The sequence below is a fragment of the Marmota flaviventris genome, chromosome 1, assembly GCF_047511675.1.
Source record: "Marmota flaviventris isolate mMarFla1 chromosome 1, mMarFla1.hap1, whole genome shotgun sequence".
In the NCBI taxonomy this organism is placed as follows: Eukaryota; Metazoa; Chordata; class Mammalia; order Rodentia; family Sciuridae; genus Marmota; species Marmota flaviventris.
In genome coordinates this window covers 60,348,277-60,370,911 of record NC_092498.1, presented here as the reverse complement: position 1 = coordinate 60,370,911, position 22,635 = coordinate 60,348,277, and the positions used below count along the sequence as shown (strand labels likewise).

General features: G+C 32.2%; 1 protein-coding gene across 1 annotated transcript in view; it reads right to left on the bottom strand.

The window, feature by feature from the left end:
• Positions 1–1,310: 1,310 nt before the first annotated feature.
• Rsbn1l (round spermatid basic protein 1 like) overlaps positions 1,311–22,635 on the bottom strand; it is an 81,631-nt gene continuing 60,306 nt past the window's right edge. The window contains exons 6-8 of the mRNA XM_027926390.2: positions 19,748–19,915; positions 10,147–10,255; positions 1,311–10,064 (exon numbers count right to left, since the gene is read on the bottom strand). Coding sequence (XP_027782191.2) covers positions 9,423–10,064; positions 10,147–10,255; positions 19,748–19,915 — 919 coding nt within the window. The 3' untranslated portion in view covers positions 1,311–9,422. The remainder of the gene's footprint in view (positions 10,065–10,146; positions 10,256–19,747; positions 19,916–22,635) is intronic.

The window sequence follows — 22,635 nt, the reverse complement described above, 5'->3', positions numbered from 1 at the left end:
TTTTTCCAAATGACTCTTGAATAAACTGTAAATACAGAGCTGGGGTTATAGCTCAGTGATAGAGCATTTGCCTAGCACATGTAAGGCACTGGGTTCAATCCTTAGAGCCACATAAAAATAAATAAAGGTATTGTGTCCATCTACAACTAAAAAAAAAAAAAGTAAATACAGATCTTTTAATCTGTATCTTTGGATAGAAATTTGTCATGGCTCTGATATGACCAAACTAAATGGTATTTATGCATTTAAATTATGAAAGAAAAAAGTGACTCAAGTGAATAGGGGTGACACTTCATGTTTATATTCAAAAAGAATCTTGAGGGCTGGGGATATGGCTCAAGCGGTAGCACGCTTGCCTGGCATGCGTGCGGCCCGGGTTCAATCCTCAGCACCACATACAAACAAAGATGTTGTGTCCGCCAATAACTAAAAAATAAATAAGAATCTTGAGAGTTTGACAGATTTTTATCTAGGCTAAGTTTACTGTTAACTATACCTTCTGTTTGAGACAAATGAACTAGAGATGGCATGTTAGAACAAAAGTTTGTGTATTCCTAAATTTAGGGAGATCTTACATCCTGGTTCTGTCAGGACAGATCCAGTTTATGCCTATCATCTTGGGGTCCCAGGGAGTTCCTGCCCTGTTCACTTCTAGAAGTGTCTTGGTTTGAGAAATTATATGATCACAGGATACTTAACCAATTCCAATAAAGCAGAGATGGCAGTACTTTAAAATAAATTCCCAAGACACCGAAGCATCTCATAACCTTAAAGCAGGATTACTGTTTCAGTTGAGAGATCCAAATTAAGTAAATTAAAAATAAAGCTTTCATCTCTGTAAGAAACCAGTAAAAAAAAAAAACTGTCCATGCAAGTATTATCTAATTATAAGCTCTCACAGGGGAAAGAAAAGGCAGCACCACTTAAAATCAGAACAGGAGTCAGCAAAATTTTTCTATAAAGGGCCATATAATTTGTTAGTACCCAACTCAGCCCTTGTGGCAGAGAAAGCAGCCATGGCTGTGTTCCAACAGAACTTCATGGACATGAAATTTAAGTTTCATTTAATTGTCATATATCACAAAATACTATTCTTTTGATTTTTGTTTCAATCACTTAAAATTAGAAAAACTATTCTTGCCCTACAAGCCATATAAAAACATACTGACCCCTAAGCTAAGACAGAAAAGCAGAACTTCTGTATGAAAGGTAGAAAAGGTCTTTTCCTCCTGCAAACAGTTCTAAAAGGAAGGAAGACATTAGTAGGGATTATACATAAAAGGCAACACAATAACCAATCTGTGTACACATGAGGATCAATCAATTTTAATGGCATCTGAAGGGCTCCCAGAAAATAGAACCCTTCTCTAATTTAATTTGGTATACTGCCACACTAAATGACTTGAAGAAGCACAATAAGTTCTCATTGGTGTGTGCCTAAGTAACAATACATTTAAACATTAATGAAAGATACTAAAGATAGAAATTATGCATACAGGTGACAAATGAGATAATAAACAATATTGCAGAGAAAAATGCCTTTTTAGGTTTGTTTCAGAGGATACTTCCTTTATGATACAGGTATTTGCTAATGGCATCTCTAAGATAAATACATTCTGCTTGAAAGAACTTAAAGGCTCTTGCTGAGGTCATTATTTTCCAGGTTAGCAAGGATATGTAAATTATGGACATAAAACTTCTCTGGTTTGGGCAAAAGACTTGTTATAATTTCTGAGTAAAAGTAACTTATGAACAAAATAACTTTTTAGAAGACTTGAAAATATGAAAAAAGAGATGTTCAAAGGATCCACAACTTATTCAGTAACATTTCATGAACATAAGGCCCAATATGGCAGGCTCAGCCAGCTGTATGAAACATGAACTGAAATCCTTCAATGGAGAATTTTCAGGCATCAAGAAACACACTTGTACAAAGCTTTAAGAAGTAGAGATCTATCCTTGGGTTACAGCAAAAATTATTAAGCTTACAAATTTGATCTGTTTTCCACTTTGCTTTTTCACAGTGCAGCAATACAAGGAACTGATTGATGTTGACTAATGAACGAACATAAGTGATAGCCAAAGTAGAGGAAATCTTACATTTCATACTAGGGCAGGCAGGCATATCATTAAGCACCTGAGTCATCAAGAAAAGCAGCTGTTTCTCTTTATTGAAAGAAAAATTACTTTTTATCAATCTATTAAGAAGCAAGTCAAAAATGTCAGTTTCTTTTAATGTTGACTGATCGTGTTTGCAGAGAAAATATCACCTGAGCATGAATTATCATTGGTGTCCTTATACTTCATGACTTAAATATTTAAGATGCATAGAAATTACACTGTGTTATAACTAGGGGGTTGGTTGGGAAACACCTACTCATTATAATAATGTAGACATAAAGCCAAGGAAAGAGTTTTAACTCCAAGTCTGTTTCTACAAATAGGTGTTTTATTGAAGGAAGAAAACAAGAGAAGATGTTCATTATCAAATACTAGGTAAAGATAATACAGGGTTAAGAGTTTTATGAGGGAACTTCCTCATGTTTTAATGTTTTACTCATTTCACTTAGTCAATCATACTATACTATACCATAAAGCAGTTTACTACCACTATCATCTATATACTACAATCATAAACTTGTGTTTCACCTATTATCAGGATAGGTAATCTGTGACATGATTTTGTTTTGTTTTGTTTCTGTGGTGCTGGGGATTGAACCCAGGGCCTTATACATGTGAGGCAAGCAACCAACTAAGTTATATCCCCAGACCTATGACATGATTTTGAATTGCCAGCCCTGAGCAAAATAGTGACCAGTAAGTTATTTTTTAATGTCAACCTGCCTCCAACATACCTTGTTTTGACCCACTCATGCAATTTTTTTCTTCCCATATGCCTATCCTCTGCTCAAAATTAGAGGGAGACAGAGAGAATTTGAAAAGTGTGAAAGGATTAGGGTAGCCCTGCACATGGTTCTTCTATTCTTTCAGCTATTTTCAATACAAGAAGAAGTTAACATTATATAATAGAGTGTCTATAATCAGTCACGCAATGTGCTGTTTTGGGCACATTTGTTTGTTATTTAGCATGTTTTGTCATTTAATTTTCATCACTAGTTAATAGAAAAGGTATTATATTCCCATTTAGAGATGAGGAACACAGACTAAGTGAAGTAATTTTCTCAAGGTTATACAAGTGCATTATTCCTTTCTAATAAACATGTATTGAACCACACCTATAATGCTACAAATGAGTTCAGCCTAGAAACCCAATGAAGTGGCTTTACAGGATTTTCTATGAAAATGTGCCACTTTTATGTCCTTGTCCCATTCCTACAACAATAGATATAGGCTAAATAATGTAGTGTAGGTTACCTTTATGCTTATCCAATTTTTTAATTTTTTTTTATAATAGCAGTAAGGAGAACCACACAGCTTAAACAGAATGCCTTTGATAAACAGATTTTATTTTACCAATTAAGACTTATAATCTGCCTCAGGCTATGAGATAGTGAAGTACTACTTATATGACATTTGCCATTTTAATCATTTTAGGCATCGTTAAAATTTATTTTTAATGTGTGATAACTTTCAATAGATCTCCAGAAAAGCTAGTTGAAGGGAAAATTTGAGGATAAGTTTCACAATGTTTAATTCTCCTACACATATCTCCTCTCTTCAAACTGCCCACTGAGCTTGAACATATAATAGCTAACTTCTCAAATTTTTCCATAAGACTGAGGTACAAAGTAAACATTTGGTTTCTTTCTAGAGCCTGCTTATCTAATTTTTGTGTTCCTTTAAAATTCTAGAATTACATTATAAAGTTAGGGACTGACTTGAAATTCTAGAAACCTACATAATGTATACTCTCTAAGGTTCTTTTGTTCCTTCAAATCATTACAGAATATCAAGTATAATATATATCAGATATTAGAGATAAAAATAAAGAAAATTCCTGATGTCTAGCTCATGATTTAGCCAAAGTCCAACTTGTATCCAGTATGCATGTTAAATGGTGTGTGCAAAGGGGATCAAAAAGCCGAGAGAATTGGTTCTCTATCAGCTACTGTGAGTTAACAGTTGGGATAAAAGCAATAAAAACAACATACAGACGATGTTTAAGTGGAATTTAAAAAAAAAAAAAAATCACTGTTGTTTTCCTGATGTTTCCCCAGCAAAGGCAAAAGATTTTTAAAGTACATGGAGGAAACGGCAAGTAGAGTCAGCCCTCCATATCACAGGTTCCTCATCCACAGACTGAACCCACTGCAGACTGAAAATATTTGGAAAAGTACTGAAAATGTACATCCTTATTATCATTATTCCCTAAACAATAGTGTGACAACTATTTACACAGGAAAATGTATATACCTTATATATAAATAATATGACCTTTATAGAAGAAAGCATCCAGAAGTTTTAGTATCCAATGGAAGTACCAGAACTATCCCTCATAGATACTGTGGGATGACTATACTGTCAATCTGGTAAAGCTGAAAACTGGGCACATCAAATATAAGACACTGTGGTACATGAGACCAGAAAGGAAGGATTATATTATATCAGTACTATACTATGCATTTGCCCTTTATAAGAAAGAAGCCATCATGGAAACAGAAAAGTAACATACATACCTTAGAAAGATTTATGAAAGGAAAAGCAGATGATGACAGGTAACCTAGAACATTTTAAGCTTTTGTAGTAGTCCAAGTGAAATGAGCATCCACTATGACTGTAATGTTAACAATAGGAGATGAATTTGAAACAAATTCAAATTCAAAATCTCATGATAAATTTGACATAGGGGAAAAAGAAAACTCAGATTACTATGAGATGACTTATGTAGAGAGAAAGTGATGCCAACAACCAAATTAGAAAAGCACTAGCTAATACTTGGCAAGATAGAAGACAAGAATTTATATTTGATCATGGATCATTAAAACTTAAGTGACAAACCGAGCTAACCGAAAGTCATGGGTATCTTGAAGATAACTTCAGGGATAGAACCTGGGGGGAGGGAGGAATGTATCATAAAGAGTTTTAAGGAATAAATGACTGATGACAAATGCTGCAAAGGTTAAACAGAAGTGCTAAGAAGTGCTACCAGTGAATTTGGCAGCCTTAAATTACCTTTGAAAAAAAACCATTTCAGCTGATTAATGTGAGGACTCAAATGAAATTGCAGTGAGATGAAGAATGAATGGGAATATGGGGAAGTAAAAGCAGAGATTTCTAAGAACTTAGGAAATGAGCATTAAGAAAGCCAGACTCAAACAAAAGTTGCTGTTGTTTCAGCACCAGAGACTTGAGATGTTTCATATAAAAATATGGTTAAATAAAAATTTCAAGAGAAAAGACCTTTGTAAGGCATGGGGATAAAACTGTTGGTCCAAATAAATTTTCAACACTGTATTACACAAAGTATTTGTGATTTGCTTCTGAGTCTGCACACTTAACAGTCTTAATACAATACTAGTGAACTATAGACTGTAGATTTAACATTTTTAAAACATAGATGCATAAATCCTAAGTTTCAAAATGTATAGAGGGATCCAGAGTTTAATATTTTAACACCGCAATTTTGGTAGGCAGATCACAGTAAAGAAACATTAGTAATATGTTTTACTTTTAATTTTAATTAACATAAATTCTATTTGCCCATATTATGTTCTTAGCACATTCACATTCCTTGATTGGGTATGAAGTCCAGGAAGAGCTGAAACAGGGAAAATAACTTGATAAGCAAGATGCTTTTCCTTACTTCCCTTGTTCTCTCAGTAGAGAAAATACGTAAGTCTCTTAACTTACATGACTTTTTCATGAAATAAGCAATGCATTCTAAAACCAGTAAAATTCTGTTTACATATCAAAGCAGTTGCAATTCAGGTGGGAGAAAATACAAACTATTTTACTACTCCAAAGATCTAAAATTGATCACATCATTTTTTAGCAGCCTAAATGTATTTTTAAAAGAATGGCACTTTTGTCCTTCCTTCCTGAGACAGAAATAGCCCCTCTGCAGGGGTATTTACCATGGCATTCCAACCATTTATACCTAACTAAAGACCTTGATCTTTAACTTTCTTTTTCCTATTGGCATAAGTCAATTTTTGACCATTAAAGGAGGGGAAAGGATTCTGAGATTGAAATCACTTTCAAGATTTTATGGTCTGTTGAAGACAGAAAAATGAGAACTTCTTGAGATGTTAAAATAGAATAAAATGTAAAATATAATAATTACAAAGAAAAGTAAAAAGATGATGGTTATCAAATATTTATTTAAAGGTGGAAGACAAGAAAAATTCCTCTCAAAATCCAAAAACAAATTTTGCACCTTTGCTAAATGTAAAATGTTTGTATGTTTGTTTGTTAGTTACAGGGGATTTTTAACCACTGAGTCACATCCCCAGCCCTTTTTTGTATTTTAGAGACAGGGTCTCACTGAGTTACTTGGGGCCCTGCTGAGTTGCTGAGGCTGGCTTTGAACACATGATCCTCCTACCTCAGCCTCCTGAGCCACTGGGATTATAGGCATGCACCACCACGCCTGGCTGCTAAATGTAAAATGAATTTTCAGATATGACTGAAGGCAGATTTACCAAAACAGTGCTAATTTATAACTTACAAAATCTCATCTGCCCTAAGTATTTGGGGGGGGGGACAATTGTACACTTAGAAACACTAATGAAATACCTTAAGACTTAACCTAAGAAACAAATCCTTCCTAACCTCAATGACAGCCCCTCTTCATGGAAACAAACATTTCCAACAGAGAAACACACACATACACGCACGCACGCACGCACGTTCGCAAGTGTTGAGCTAAATCAACCTGATCTTTATGTAACCATTTGATAATTCACACAATTATTTATTCTATATAGCATATGACCATTTAGAAACTATATCTTAAGAGCTTTATTGTTCTGGTCCAAGAAGTTGGAAATAAAAGCAAAACTCTTATATTCACAAAAAGACCTGGAATGTACTAACTAGAAAGCCATTAATATAATGCAACATTAAAACAGAAATTTCTATGGAACAAAGGTGGTCAAAATGTTCCCAGACTGCATCTGAAAAGGATATTGAAATTATAACTCATAAGACATGGTACATAAGCATTATTCAAGGTGATAACACGGCTGTATCATTTGATATCTTGAACCCACTGATTTACATATTCTTCACTTCCACAAAGATAAAAGCATTAGCAACTCAATTTTCAAATTATGGGTGAGTTTGTATGCTGCATTAAGAAACTATATATATAAACCAATAACTATAGTTATTTTGGATGTCTTCCTCTAAAAGTTTAAGACTCATTTATTTGGGGAAGATACCCCAATGATATTTTCTTACAGTATGACCTCAGTATATCTAGGTATATGCTACTAGAAAACTGGAAATAAAACATAGTTAAATAAATCACCCTTCAATTAAAAAACAAAGTTTAACCATATCCCTTCTTATTTTTCAATACTAGTTTGTTAAGAACTTTTGTCTCCCAAAAAGGTAGGTGCAAATCCCTAAATTTTGCTTAAAACAGATTAAATAGGTAGAGAAGATGAGACAGTGACATATAAAACAGACACCTCTATTTACATTATCATGATTTATACCATCCCTATCCCATGAAACTTCCCATGTTGCAAACACTGATTTCCTATAAGTCATCAAGATTGCCTGTGATATTGCCCACCTTTTTATTAAACCGGAGGCCAGAACTAATATCATTGTTGCAGTTAATCTTTATTTGTTCTAGTGAAATACCTTTTTCTATATGGCTTCTCCTTAACTAGATATATGAGAAGTTTTGATGGGTACCACAAATGAGGCCAGGACAGAAACCACTGAAGTAAAAATAGCAACATCTCCCAAAAGGCAGCACAAAGAATCCTAACTTGAAAGTCATCAATAAAGAATGGGCCCAGAATAACATGAGATATGCAATGAGCAGAGTTCCTTACACAATGAACACATGAAAGACTTCTGTTTGACTTTTAATTACAAAAGTGGAAGCAGTCTGAAATAGTGCTAAAGTCCATCTTGAAAGATACTTGTCTTACTCATCTTTAGTTAGGCACTGGCAATCCTGTTTCCTACCACAATTTACTTTCTAGATCTTCTTCAGAAAAGGAAGTATACCAGGTTGTTTGCCTTGCTAGGGTAGGGAGGGGATCCTGAGAAAGATGAGGTAACACAGTATTTTGTTATTGGATCTCTATTTATGGCAGTTGAGTCATTGTCATTGCCCTTATTTTACGATTTTTGTTTTTGCCATATTTTTCTCCCATTCTGCAAGAAAAATGCAAAAAAGGACTTTAATTATTCACAACTAAATATTCTGTAAAAAATTTTTTACTTAGTTACCATTAGTATTATAGCACAAGTGCTTACTAATAAGAAAATTTTCTAAACTTCTTATTCTGTACACAAAGAAAATTTATGTTAGGGCTAAATATTCTGGCCACATATCTCATTAGTTAGAAGGATTAGACATCATTAACATATTGTTTCTCCTAACTTTCTAAATTGTTTCTATAACTTAAAACTGCTTTCTTAATGTTGAATATAAATATTTTAAAATGTATTCCAGGAAATAGGGATAAGAAGTTTCACATATTCATCTTATTCAGCAACTTAAGAAATTGTGCAAAATATGATATACATATATACATTCCCATATATAACATACACATATATAGGATTTTATAACTGAATCTTGGTTTTTTGAAATGTTTGCACAGTGTGGGGAGTTTAAATATTTACTAGATTTGAATACATATATTTGTACTCCTTTACCATTCTAAATAGTTATATCAGCAGAGAGAAACATAATATATAAACAAATGACTTAACTGAATTATCAGTTTGTCTTCGCAGACCCAACAGAAAACATTTATTATTATGAACCTTTATTAATTGGCTCACATTTCAGTATAAATCACACTAAAAAGATTTTTAAAAAGCTAATTACACTACAGTGCTGACACACCCAAAATGGGGGGGGGGGGGGGGAGTTGGTATAAATAAGCTGCATGGAAAAGCTTTAAATTGTCAAAAGAATTCTGGCTCATATTACTAAATAAATAAATAAATATGTAGATATGTATGTATGTTTATATACATATCTACATATTTATTTATTTTAATGTCAGCTCCATTCTAAAATCTACAACTCCAACTCAAATGGATTTTTTTATAGACTCCTTTATGTTTAAACCTGCAATGTTTACAGTGCATCTGGCCCTACGTGCTTTATACTTCACAGTTATGGACAGGCACTGAGGAATGTTACAAAGCTACATAAACTATATTTTGTAACAGACTTGAGAGCAAGTCCTTGGCTTGCTTTCAGAATTCATGAATATTTATTACATTATTATTTTTTTAAAAAAAATTAAATGCTATATACAAATTTAGCACAAAATGTCATCATCTTTTCTATCTTGATTTGAGTGTGCTGAACTAAGTTGCCTTGTATCAACTAGACTTATGAGACTTCCAGGACACAGTTCTTCCTTTAATTCTTTGCTGCTATTTTCAAATTTAGATTCCATGTCAATCTTAAATTCTGTAAACCGAACATGATCCAATTTTGCTTTAACATTCTTGCCATCCATATTATTCGATGCTTTAGTCTTTTCAGAAATATTAACATTCACAGGTTCTTCTTTGATTCTTACAGATGAAACAGGTTCATGTTTGATCTGCGATAATTCATGTTTAGAATGAAGTTTTTCTGAAAAAACAGAATCCAAGGAAGTTTTGCTTACAGCACAAATCATGTTGTCCGTGTGAGGTCCAAGAACTGATGATATGGAATCTGGTGATGTGGCTGTTTCATGAGTAGCTGTATTCTGAGATGTGTCCTCCTCTGAGTGATATAATTTGAGCCGAACATGCCATGCTAAACTGCATACTGCTGAAACTGTCTTGAACTGATGAACGACATTCCTTGGAATAAAATAAATGTCATTATCATAGAGCTGAATCCTGGCATAGCGAATGCCTTCTCTCCTCAGTTGATTAAGTTTTGCATCATCAACCCACTGGACGCACTAAAAAAAAGAAACAAGGAATGCATATAAGCATTTTCCACAATAAAACCTAATCTAAAGATAATAATTATTTAAAATATACCTGGGACAGTGGAGGTTCATGTAAATCTAACTGCATTCGTTGAACTACTTCTAAGAAATCTTCAGCATGAAAACAAATTACATCTTTGGTTATTCGGGGTTGATCAGGCCTAAGAAAATAATAATAATTCTGTTTTAAGGCCTTAATAAGCAAAAGTAACTGTGGTCAATATCAAAATATTCCCTTATATTTCTCTTTTCAATTGTAATTGAAAAAACAATCTATATATCTAAACAAAGAGTTGATAAACAGATTAAAAGCAACTCACTTCATTTTATCATAGCTGTCACGAGATTTTTAAAAATTAAAATGATTTGCATTGGTAAATTATGCAAAACAACTCTTTCATTTTAATGTTATGATCAATACTCTATAAAAGTTGTGCTAAATTTGCTAATAATAAAAACTTGATGTTGGGGACATTATATTAAGTGAAATAAGGTATGCACAGAAAGACATATATTGTATGTTCTCAATTATATGGGGAAACTAAAAAAAGAACAGTGGTACAGCTGGGAAGTGGAAGGATGAAAAATGGTAAGAAGACTGTTAATGGGTACAAGGATGCAGATAGACAGAAGGAATAATTTCTTATGTCTAGAGCACAGTAGGAACTATGGTTGACTTTAAATTTAATTGTATATCACAAAACATCTTTTAGAAAGAAACTGAATGTCCCCAACACAGAAATGATAAATGTTTGAGGTGATTACCCTGTTCTGATCACTGAATATTATATACATGTACTCAAATATCACATTGTACCCCATAAATATATACATTAATTAAGGGTCACTAATTTTTTTAAAAATTAGAACTATGGGAGAAAAGGAATATTGTATTTCCAAAGAAGATATAAACTGCATTAATGCATAAAAACCTTAAGTAATGCTTAATAAATTGATAAGATTTTCATTAGAAAAATACTCATAGTTCACTGGCATCATCACTGTCTTAAAATATAATTTTTAAAAATCCCCAAATTCTTCAATTATCTAGGAATATACGAATATAGTTTTACATAAGGTGCTCAAAAATGGATTTTGAATTAAACTCCAAGCAACATAAATACAAAGAAAAGTTACACCAAAGTAAATCATAAACAAATTTCTAAAGAACTATGGCACAGAATATCTAGAAGAAATGCACTGGATTATACATAGGGAAAGAGGATAATCTGTCACTGTATTATATAGACTTCCCATCGATGATAATACAAGCCAAAAGAGAGTGAATTAAAGTATTGGAGGGAAAAGTCCATCTAGAATTCTATACCCACCAAAAATAATATTCAGAAATAAACATTTTCAAACAGACAAAAGTTAAGAAAAATCTGTCACCAGAAGACCAGCATAACAACGAATATTAAAGAAATTTCTACAGACTGAAAAAAATGACACTAAGATGAAAATGCAGATCTATGCAAAAGAATGTAAAGCACACATAATAGTAAATATGAAAGATATTTTATTCTCATTTTTTAAATCTATAGAAAATAATTCCTTAAAGCAAAAGTAATAACATAATGTGGGGTTTACAGCATATGGAAAGTAAAATATTTGACAACAATTAGCATACAAGAAATGGGTAAAGGGGAAATAAATGGGAATATACTGTTGAAAGTCTCTTACACATTAAATAAAGAGATATGACATCATCTGAAGGTAGAGTGTGATAAATTTAGAGCAAATAAACAAATAAAACAGAGCTATAGCTAGTAAGCAAACAACAGAAGAAAAAACTAAAAAAGATAAGAGGAGCCAGGCACCATGGAACATGCCTATAATCCAGCAGGTTGGGAGGCTGAGGCAAGAGGGCTCCAAGTTCAAAGCCAGCCTCAGCATCTCAGTGAGGTCCTAAGCAACTCAGTGAGACCCTCGCTAAATAAAATACAAAAAAGGGCTGGGGCTGGGGCTCAGTAGTTAGGTGCCCCTAGATTCAATCCCTGGTACCAAAAAAAAAGTCAAGAGAAAAAGGAACAAAGAAGAGAAGCCACAAATGGGAAAACCAAGATGATAAATTTAAATCCAAATTTTAATATTAGATATAAAAGTTCTAAATATTCATATTAAAAAACAGATTGCCGGGCTAGGGTTGTAGCTCAGTGGTAGAGCACTTGCCTACCATGCATAAGGCACTAGGTTCAATCCTCAGCACCACATTAAAAATAAATAAATAAATAAAGGTATTGTGTCCATCTACAACTAAAATTATAAAAATTTTTAAAAAGACAGATTGCCACTGGATTTGGAAGGGGAAAAAAACACCCAATTTTATGATATCTACATGAAATAACAATATAGACTTATCAACTAAATTTTAAAGAAAAAGAACAGGAAAAGATATGTGAATACAAATCACAGGAAAACTGGAGTGACTATATTAACATCAGACAAAGAGGACTTTAGGTTAAGAAAGATTACCAAGATTAAAAAAAGCATCTTATAATGATAAAATGGTCAATTTATCAAGAAGGAACTCTAAATGTACAGTTATTTAATAATAATAAAGCTTCAAAATACATGAACAACCTTCAAAACATGATGCTAAGTGAAAAGCTAATCATAAAAGACCACATTGCATATAATTCCATTTATATGGAACATTCAGAATACATGCATACAGATTAAAAGTAGAATAGTGATTACCCAGGCTAGGGAAGATGGAGAAACTGGAGAGGTATTGTATTAAAGGGTACAGAGCATCTTTCTGTACCCTTTAATGTCCTGCAATTAATCATTAATAATTATAATTAATGTTCTATATAATTGTGATAGTTGCAAAATTTTGTGAATATACTAATAACCATTGCCTTGTACACTTTAAATAGATGATTCATAGCATATGTAAATTGTATCTCAATTAAGCTGTTGCAAAAGAAAAATATCTGGAGCAAAACCAAGAAAAACTGGAAGGAGGAATAGACAAATCCAGTGTTATAGAGTTGGAGATTAACAAGTTGACAAAAATCAATAAACATATAAAAGACTTTAACCATACAATCAACAAACCTGACTTAACATTTCTAGAGCACTACACCTCAGAAATCAACCAAACATATATTCTTTTAAGTGGACAGCAAACATTAAGATAGTTCATAAAACAAACCCTAAAAATTAGGAAAGACCAAAATCATACACAATATGTTTTATCACCATAGGGGGAATTAAATTAAAAATCACACAGAAAAGTTATGCTAATACAAATCATAGGAAAGCTGGAGCGACTATAATAACGTAAAACAAAGAGGACTTCAGGACAAGAAGGATTACCAAGAATAAAAAGGGCATCTTATAATGATAAAATGGTCAATTCATCAAAAAGGAACTCTAAATGTACAGTAGCCTAGTAATAAAGCTTCAATATACATGGAACAACTTTCAAAACACACACACACTCACACACAGCTAGGGTATAGCTCAGTGATAGAATGTTGCCTAGCATACATAAGACCCTGTTCCAACTCCAATGGTGAAAACACATACACACACACACACACACACACACACACACCAAAAAAAAAAAAAAAACACCACCACACACTCTGGGAAAAAAAAATAATCAGACATTAGAAATTAAACAAGACTCTTCTCAACAACCCATAAGTTAAAAAAGACATCAAACAAAAAGTCAAAAATATCCCAAACTGAGTAAAAACGAAAATGTCAAAATGTGTGAAATGTAGCTAAAGCAGTGCTTAAAATTTTAAATACTTACATTAAAAAAGAAAAGTCTCAAATTAATCATGTAAGTTTCCAACTTAAGCTACAAAAACAAATTATTTTTAACCTAAAAGGATAGCAGAAACAATGAAATGGAAAACAAAAAAAAAAAAGTGAAATAAACCACTGTATGAAAAGATCAATAAAATTAATAAATTCGAGCATGACTTATAAACACAAATCACTAATATTAGCAAACTGAATCCAGTACTAAAAATTATTTTATATATTATACATATTATGCTGTATTTACCACAAATACCATGTGTATCTTAATATAGGCATATAAATATAGGTATGTACGGTTACTGTATATATGTATTGGTTACTCTGTATTTTATTCTTTTTCATTATATGTGAATATCAACATTCACAATGTAAAACTGTCACCAATTCCCTTGACAACTGCTCTGCTCCAGCACTAGGTATTTAATCCAGGGGAGCTTTACTACTAAACTACATCTTGGGTCCTTTTTTTTTTTCATACATGCTCTATGACATATACAATATTATGTTCTCTATATATACATGTATACCAGATATTTTATGTAAATAAAATATGTAACATAATATAAATGATATTATGATAATGCAGAATAACTAAGAGGTTTTTAAGTCTAGAAAACAATAACAGAATTATAGAATTACAGGGTCTTAGAATAAGTTTATATTTACTCCCCACTCCCCCTAAGTACCAGGGATTGAACCCAGGGGTGCTTAATCACTGAGCCACATCCCTAACCCTTTTTATTTTTTTATTTTGAGACAGTCTCACTAAGTTACCTAGTGCCTCACTAAATTGGTGAGGCTGGCTTTCAACTAATGCTCCTCTTGCTCTGCCTCCCGAGTAACTGGGATTACAGGTATGTGCCAATGTGCCCGCCTATATTTGCTTTGATAAGACACATCAAACAGTTCCCACAGCAACATAATGAAAGTTCTGGTTAATCTCCATCCTTGTCAGCTTTGGCTACTACTGGTTTTTATCACCCTAAGCTGTTTTAATGGATGTATTGTGTTACTTCATTGTAGTTTTAATTTGCATTGAACATTTTTTAAATGTTTACTAGCCCTTTGTTATTTCTTTTATAAAATGTCTATTAAAACCTTTTGCCCAGTCTTGCCAGGCATAGTGATGCATGCCTGTAATCCCAGCAGCTCAGGAGGCTGAGACAGGAGGATTGTGAGTTCAAAGCCAGCCTCAGTAAAAGCAAGGCACTAAGCAACTCAGTGAGACCCTGTCTCTAAATAAAATACAAAAAAATAGGACTGGGGATGTAGCTCAGTGGTCAAGTGTCCCTGAGCTCAATCCCCAGTACCAAAAAAATTAAAAATTAAAAAAAATAAAACTTTTTGCCCAGTTTTAACTGAGTTCACTATTTATTTTAAATTTTAAGAGTTCTTTATATATATGGATATGAGTCATATAGATAGATGACTGGCCTATAACTTCCTTTTTCATTTTCCTAAAAGTATCATTTGAAGGACAGTTTTAATTTTGATAAAATCCACATTTATGGGTTAGGGATACAGCTCAGTTGGTAGAGTGATTCCCTCGAATGCACAAGGCCTGAGTTCAATCTCCAGCACCAGCACCACCCATATCATTTACCTGATAATGATGATTTGAGTTGTTCTCAATTTTTAGTTTTATGAATAAAGTTGTTTTTTTACATTTTTAATATTTATTTAATGAAATATTTCATTCATACAAGAGTACACAGAGTCTAATTGCCCATTAAAATACAAAGATGTATAGCCACCACTCAAGAAATACAGCAATGCCCTTCCTAAAATGACATCTCACCACTATCAAGGTAATCTCTATTCTGAAATAATAAAGTTGTTTTTAACATTTACTTAAAAGTCTTTACATGGATATATGCTTTCATTTATTTTCGTTTAAATACATATTAATATAATTGCAGAGTGTTAGGGTAAGGCAAAATAACTGTACATGGAGAAAACTGAAAGTTTTTTTTTTTTAAAAAAGCGGGCTTGGGTTGTGACTCAGCAGTAAAACGCTCACCTCGCTCACGTGCGAGGCGATGGGTTCAATCCTCAGCACCACATTAAAAATAAATAAACAAATAAAATAAAGGTATTGTGTCCAATTACAACTAAAAAAATAAATAAATAAACACTAGAATTAATGATCAAGTTTACCAGAGTCACAGGTGAACTGTATTTCTGTGTTTAGCAGCAAATATCTGGTAAAATTAATTTTAGGCATATTTATAATTCTGTTAACAAAATCCTAGACTAGGCAAAACTAATCTATAATAACAAAAAGTAGACTAATGGATGTTTGGATGTCTGGAGCTGGGAAAGGATTGAGATGATTAACTGGCAAAAGATATGATAAAAGCCAAAGATTCTGTACATTAGATGGGGTAATGACAACATGAGTCTACACATTCATCAAAATGTATACTTAAAATTAGTTTTTTTTTAGTGAATGTAAACTATATTTCAATAATGATGATGATTTTCTAAAGACAATTTCAAAGAAACAACCTCCAAATATATGTCTATAAAGTCTTATCTTAATAAGGCCTAAACACTTATATAATTTGAGTAATAATTCACAAGGCTTGTCCCAATATAGTTGGAGATTTCTTTGTAGTCTTTATCAATACCAATCTTTTACTTCAAGTTGATCCTAAGCCTAGCTCTTAGGTAAAGTCAAGAATTTAACATCCTAAACCAGGCACAGTGATGCATGCCTATAATCCTAGCAATTTAGGCAGCTGAGGCAGAAAGATTGCAAGTTCAAGGTTAACCACAGGACTTAGTGAGACCCTGTCCCAAAATAAAAATAAATAAATAAATAAAAAGGGATAGTGATGTCGCTCAGTAGTAGACTGTCCCTGGGTTTAATCCCCAATACTGAAAGGAAAAGGAAAAAAGAAAAAAAAAAAATTCCAATACCTTAATAGTTAAGGTTTTTTCAAGAAATGTAAAAATTTCCTTTGTTTAATAACTTGCTTTAACATCAAAGAAACAATAAAAAGAATATACACCCATCTGCATCACAGCCACTACTATAGTTTGGACTATTAGAAGGTAGTAGAACCTTTGGTAGGTGGGGCTCAGTGAAACATACCCCAGTCTTCTTCTCTGTTCCCCAGTTCATGGGGTAAGCAATTTTGTTCTGCCACATGCTAGTACCATCATGTACTACTTTACTATAGTACTAAAGCAATGGACTGGAAACTAAATCCATAAGCCATATTTCCTTGTATATTAATTATCCCAGATATTTACAGTGATGGAAAGCTGATTAACACAGCCATAAATCCCTCAATAGTATTAACAAAATTACTTTCTCTTTAGTATTAAGAGATTAAAAAGCACTATTAATGTGAGAAGCGAATTATATTTTTCCAAAGTGAGAAACTTCATAGCTAGCAATATCTCACTCATTCCAAATCTGTCTCAAGAATATTCTTAAATCTGGTCATGTGACATGTTAGTAATTTGACAGTAGTCCTTTTTTACTATGAAATTTGTAACCACAAATGTAGTTTCTTATTCTATAAATGTTTATTGGGATCTGTGGTAGGCCTTTGAAACATAGGATTTAATCTGTAGCTTTAATTTCCATATAAAGGGAAAAAAAGAACACATACCAACAATAATTTAAAACAGACTTGAGAGATTTTTAAAAAGTGCTGAGGGCTTTAGAAGCGAGAATATTTATCTCCAAAAGGAAATATATGTGGCTGACTTTATGGAACACTATTTACAAATCAGATTTACCCTAAGAAAATATTAATGTCAATGTTAAATTCTTTATCTGAAACATTTGAGGAAGACATCATTAATTTGAAACAGAAAGAATTTTTAAGGATTTCCACAGAGATAAATTTGTCTTTACTCTTTGATAAAATTAACATTTTAAACTAGATAATAGAAAGAGCATAGAAACTATAAAAACAACCACAGTTATTTGAAAATTAACATTTAAGCATAACTCAATGAGGGGCTGAGGCTGTAGCTCAGAGGCAGAGCACTTGCCTAGCATGTGTGAGGCACTGGGTTCAAGCCTTAGCACCACATAAAAATGAAACAAATAAAATAAAATAAAGGCATGCTGTCCATCTATAACTACAAAAAATAAAAATAAAAAAGCAACTCAATGAGAATTATGAAATACTTAATATTTTAAAATATTAAGTAAAAAAATACTTAATATTTTTATTAAGTATTTTTTTATTTTATTAATTTATTTTATTTTATTAATATTTTATTAATTTATTTATTTTATTAATATTTTTTCCTAAGAATATTTTTTCCTTAGAATCAGTTCTAGATCCTAGTACAATTCAATATCAGATACTTTGTATACCTGAGATTGATAAACCTTCATTCCTTTTATAATCAGTTTACACTGGCTAGCTTCTCTATTTAGTATTAATTTATAAAATATTACTACAAATTTCTCTTTTTAATTAAGTGTCAATCTGGCATAAGTAATCCTTGAAAATAATATTGCCCTATGTGGAAAATACAGGTTATAATTTTAGTAAGACCTCAGAAAACTACACAACTAATATTTTATGTTTTCAGAATGAAAAATGGTTTCTTTACTTAGAAAAGTCTCCTGTTTATTTGCTATCTAATTCCACTGCTTTAATAAGAAAGCATATTCTAATTCATGTTTCATACCCAAACCCAAACAATAATCAACTTGACAAATATCTAGGGCTGAGGGTGTAGCTCAGTGGTACAGCAATTGCCTAGCACATGTGAGGCACTGGGTTATACTCTCAGCACTGCATAAAAATAAATAAAATAAAGGTATTGTGTCCATTTACAAAAACAAAAAAAAATTAAAACTCAAATATAAACAAACTTACGTATAAATATAGCTATAGTATAAATATAACTTTGCTATTTTTGCTATTTACTAAATGAAAAGTTACATAACATATGTATAAGCACCTTAAACATATTAAATAGAATAATCTACATTTAATCTATCCAAATATTTCTTATTTTTTTATTCACCAGAGGCTGCGAAGAGCAGAGGGGAAGGAGGAGGTGGAGAGGTCCATGATCAAGTACAAAGTTATAGTGAAGTCGGAGAAAAAAGTTCTGGTGTTCCATTGCACAGGAGGGTGATGATAATGCACTGTATATCTTGAAATAGCTAGCAGAAAGGATTTTTCAAAGTACTCACCATTAATGATAAGTTTAAGGTGATAAATATGCTTATTTCCTGATTTGATCATTAAACAGTATATATATGAAATCAAATATCACATTTGTACCCCATAAATATATACAATTACTATATATCAATCAAAAATAATAAAGACCAAAAATATTTTAAAGAAAAAGAAATTCAAAGTGAAGCTTGTAAGCAAAGCTGAAAAAAAAATCAGAGACAAATAATAAACAGATATTAACTTAATAAAGGAAGCAGTAAAGCAGAATAGTAGAAAGAAAACACAAAATCCATCTCAGCTCTACTACTTATTAACTAGAAGACTATAAAGAAGCTGTTTGACAGCCCTGAGCTTCAGTTTTCTTTTGTCATAAAAATGGGCTAAAAAGTAGTTGAGAAACTTAAGTAAGACTACATTTATTTAAAAAAAAAAAAAGAGTACATTTATAAATGGCCATATAGTAATACAAAGTAAATCTAGTTTTCCTTTTACCCTAGTGTTTTTACCTTCTACCCATATAGAAAATGAAATTATTTAACTCAAACAAATGACTACAGCTAGAATCTAACAATTTAAAACCCAAACACAGGGAGGGTAACTAAAATTCTTCTCTTCCCCAGTATGGAAAAATTATTAAGAAAGTTTTCAAGAAAAAATTTAGAAGCCACAAAAGTCTTTCATTAGAATAGCAGTAGTTATATATACCACTCTCCACAGTGCACAGCCTTCAGTACTCCAACAGCAGCTGTTGTCTGTCGTTCAAAACCTTGTCCTATATGATCTGCATGGGCCCTTGTCCTGTCTTCAAAGAGCATCTCACGAGGCTCACTGGTTCGAGGTAGGTACTGAAGGTTTTTTATTTCATTGGTAGTTCTGTTTTTAAAAAAGATTTATATTTATATATTGAAGCTTACTTGCCATCAAACATTCAATAATCACATAATTCAGATAAAAGGAACTTTAAATTACCTGTTCCCAAATTAAGTTCTAATTTTTTAAATGGATGAAAACACATATACAATACAATCCCCTCCTTGTAATACACCTTCACAAAAGTCACAGCTATAAAAAAAAAAAAAAAAAAAAATTTACTTGGATAATAAAGTGAATTACAGATGGTATAATTTACTGAGTTTCCTTATATATTAATCCCCTCTTGACAGTGGTTTCACATTGTCTCAGTTAACCTACAGTCAACTGTGGTTTGAAATATTGTGAAATTTTTCATAAATAAATATTTCCTTTCATAAGCAATGAGGAAGCAGTAGAGATACAGAGTAATGGCAATGATAAAATAGCAGCAGATACTTTTCCAAATATTTGGAACAAGATGGATATTCAGATACTAGAGGTATTTAGAACCCCAAATAGACAGGATCAAAAAAAAGAACCCTCTACAACACAATGGAATTAAAATGCAAAAAATACAGATCAAAGAAAAATTTTAAAGCTACAAGAATGAGATGCCAGGTCACATTTAAAGGAAAACCAATCCAAATAATATCGGATTTCTCAATGTAAACCCTAAAGTCCAGGAAGACTTGGAAAGATGTATTATGAACCCTGAAAATAACTGCCAACCAAGATGGCTATATCCAGCAAAGCTTATCTTTCATAATCAAGGAACAAAAACTTTCCAAGATAAACATAAACTAAAGGAACTTATGACTACTAAGCAAGTATTGCAAAACATAGGATCCTTAAGAGAATCCTATACACAAAAAAGAGAGAAAGAAATAACCAAATAACCAAGAGAGAATAAATCTCATTAGAAATAAATATGCAATGAGAATCGGGATTAAAGAAAACATTAGAAATAAGTCAAAGTGACAGGAATCCTCCAATTAAAAGACACCGGCTGGCAGAATGGATTAAAAAAAGAAGATCCAACAAGAAACAAACCTCACAGGCTAAGACATCCACAAGCTGAAAGTAAATATGGAAAATTATATCCCAGGTGAATGGAATCCAAACTGCTAAGTGTGGTGGCATATGCTTATTATCCCAGCAACTCAGGTGGCTGAGACAGGAGGATCACAAGTTCAAGGCCAGCTTCAGTTACTTATCAAGGCCCTCAGCAACTTAGTGAGACTCTGTCTCAAAATTTTAAAAAGTAAAGTAAAAAGAACTGGGAATATAGCTCGGTGGTAAAGAACTCTTAGATTTAATCCCAAGGACAAAAAAAAGAAAAAGAAAAGAAAACCTGAAAGCAAATAGAAAAAGCTATTCTCATATAAGACAAAGCATACTTCAAGATAACAAAAATCACTACATATTAGTAAAGGGAACAATCCAACAATACAATAATGATAGTAAATATATATACTCCAAACATCAGTGTACCTAAAAACATAAAAAAGAATATTTGACATAAGGGCTCACTTAGGTCCCAATATAATAATAGTGAGTTCAATATACCTGTCTCATTACTAGATAAGTCCTGAAAACTTAAAATCAAGATACTACATAGACAATCCCCCCAAACCAAATGCTGAATGTTCTCTCTGATTTAAGGAGGCTGATTCATAATCGGGTTGGAGTCGGGGGGGAGCACAGGAGGATTACACAAACTCTAGATATGGTAAAGGGGGGGAGGGGAAAGAAGGGGGGTATGGGGGTAGAAAAGATGGTGAGATGAGAGGAACATCATTACCCTAAGTATATGTATAAAGACACTAAAGGTGTGGCTATACTTTGTATACAACCAGATATGTGAAAAATTGTGCTCTGTGTGTAATATGAATTGTAATGCATTCTGCTATCATATATAACAAATTCAAATAAAAGTAAATAAAAATTTTAAAAAATCAAGATACTACAGAGTTAAATCATACTATATATCAAATGGATTTAACATATCTATAGAATATTTCATCTAATAATCGCTCAATATACTTTCTTCTCAGCTGCTCATGGAATTTTCTCCAAAAATGAATATTTAGACCTCAAAGCCAAGTATTAGAAAATACAAAAAAAAAAAAAACCTCAAATAATTCCTTATATCTTATCAGATCATAATGGAATGGAATGAAATTAGAAATCAACAACCAAGAAAAACTATAGAAACTACATAAACACATGGAGACTGAACAATATGTTTTTTGAATGATGACTGGAACGTTGAAGAAATCATACTAAAAATTTTAATATTCCTAAAATAAAATGAGAATATAAATACAATACACCAAAATCTCTGGGACACAGCAAAGACAGTTCTAAGAGGAAAGCTTTTAGTGATAAGTGCCTACATTAAAAAGTCAGAACAGGGCTGGGAGTATAGCTCAGTGGTAGGGTGCTCGCCTTGCATGTGGAAGGCACTGGGTTCAATCCTCAACACCACATAAAAATAAAATAAAGGTACTGTGTCCACCTACAACTAAAAGAAGAAAAAAAATCAGAACATTCCCAAACAAACAACCTAGTGATAAATCTCAAAGTCTTAGAAAAACAAAGAAAAAAAAATCATTCTCAAAACTCTAGAATAAAGAAAAAAATGATAAATATCCAAGCTAAAATTAATGAAATATAGGACAACAAAATCTCAAAGGATCAATGAAACAAAGAGTTGATTCTTTGAGAAGATAAACAAGATT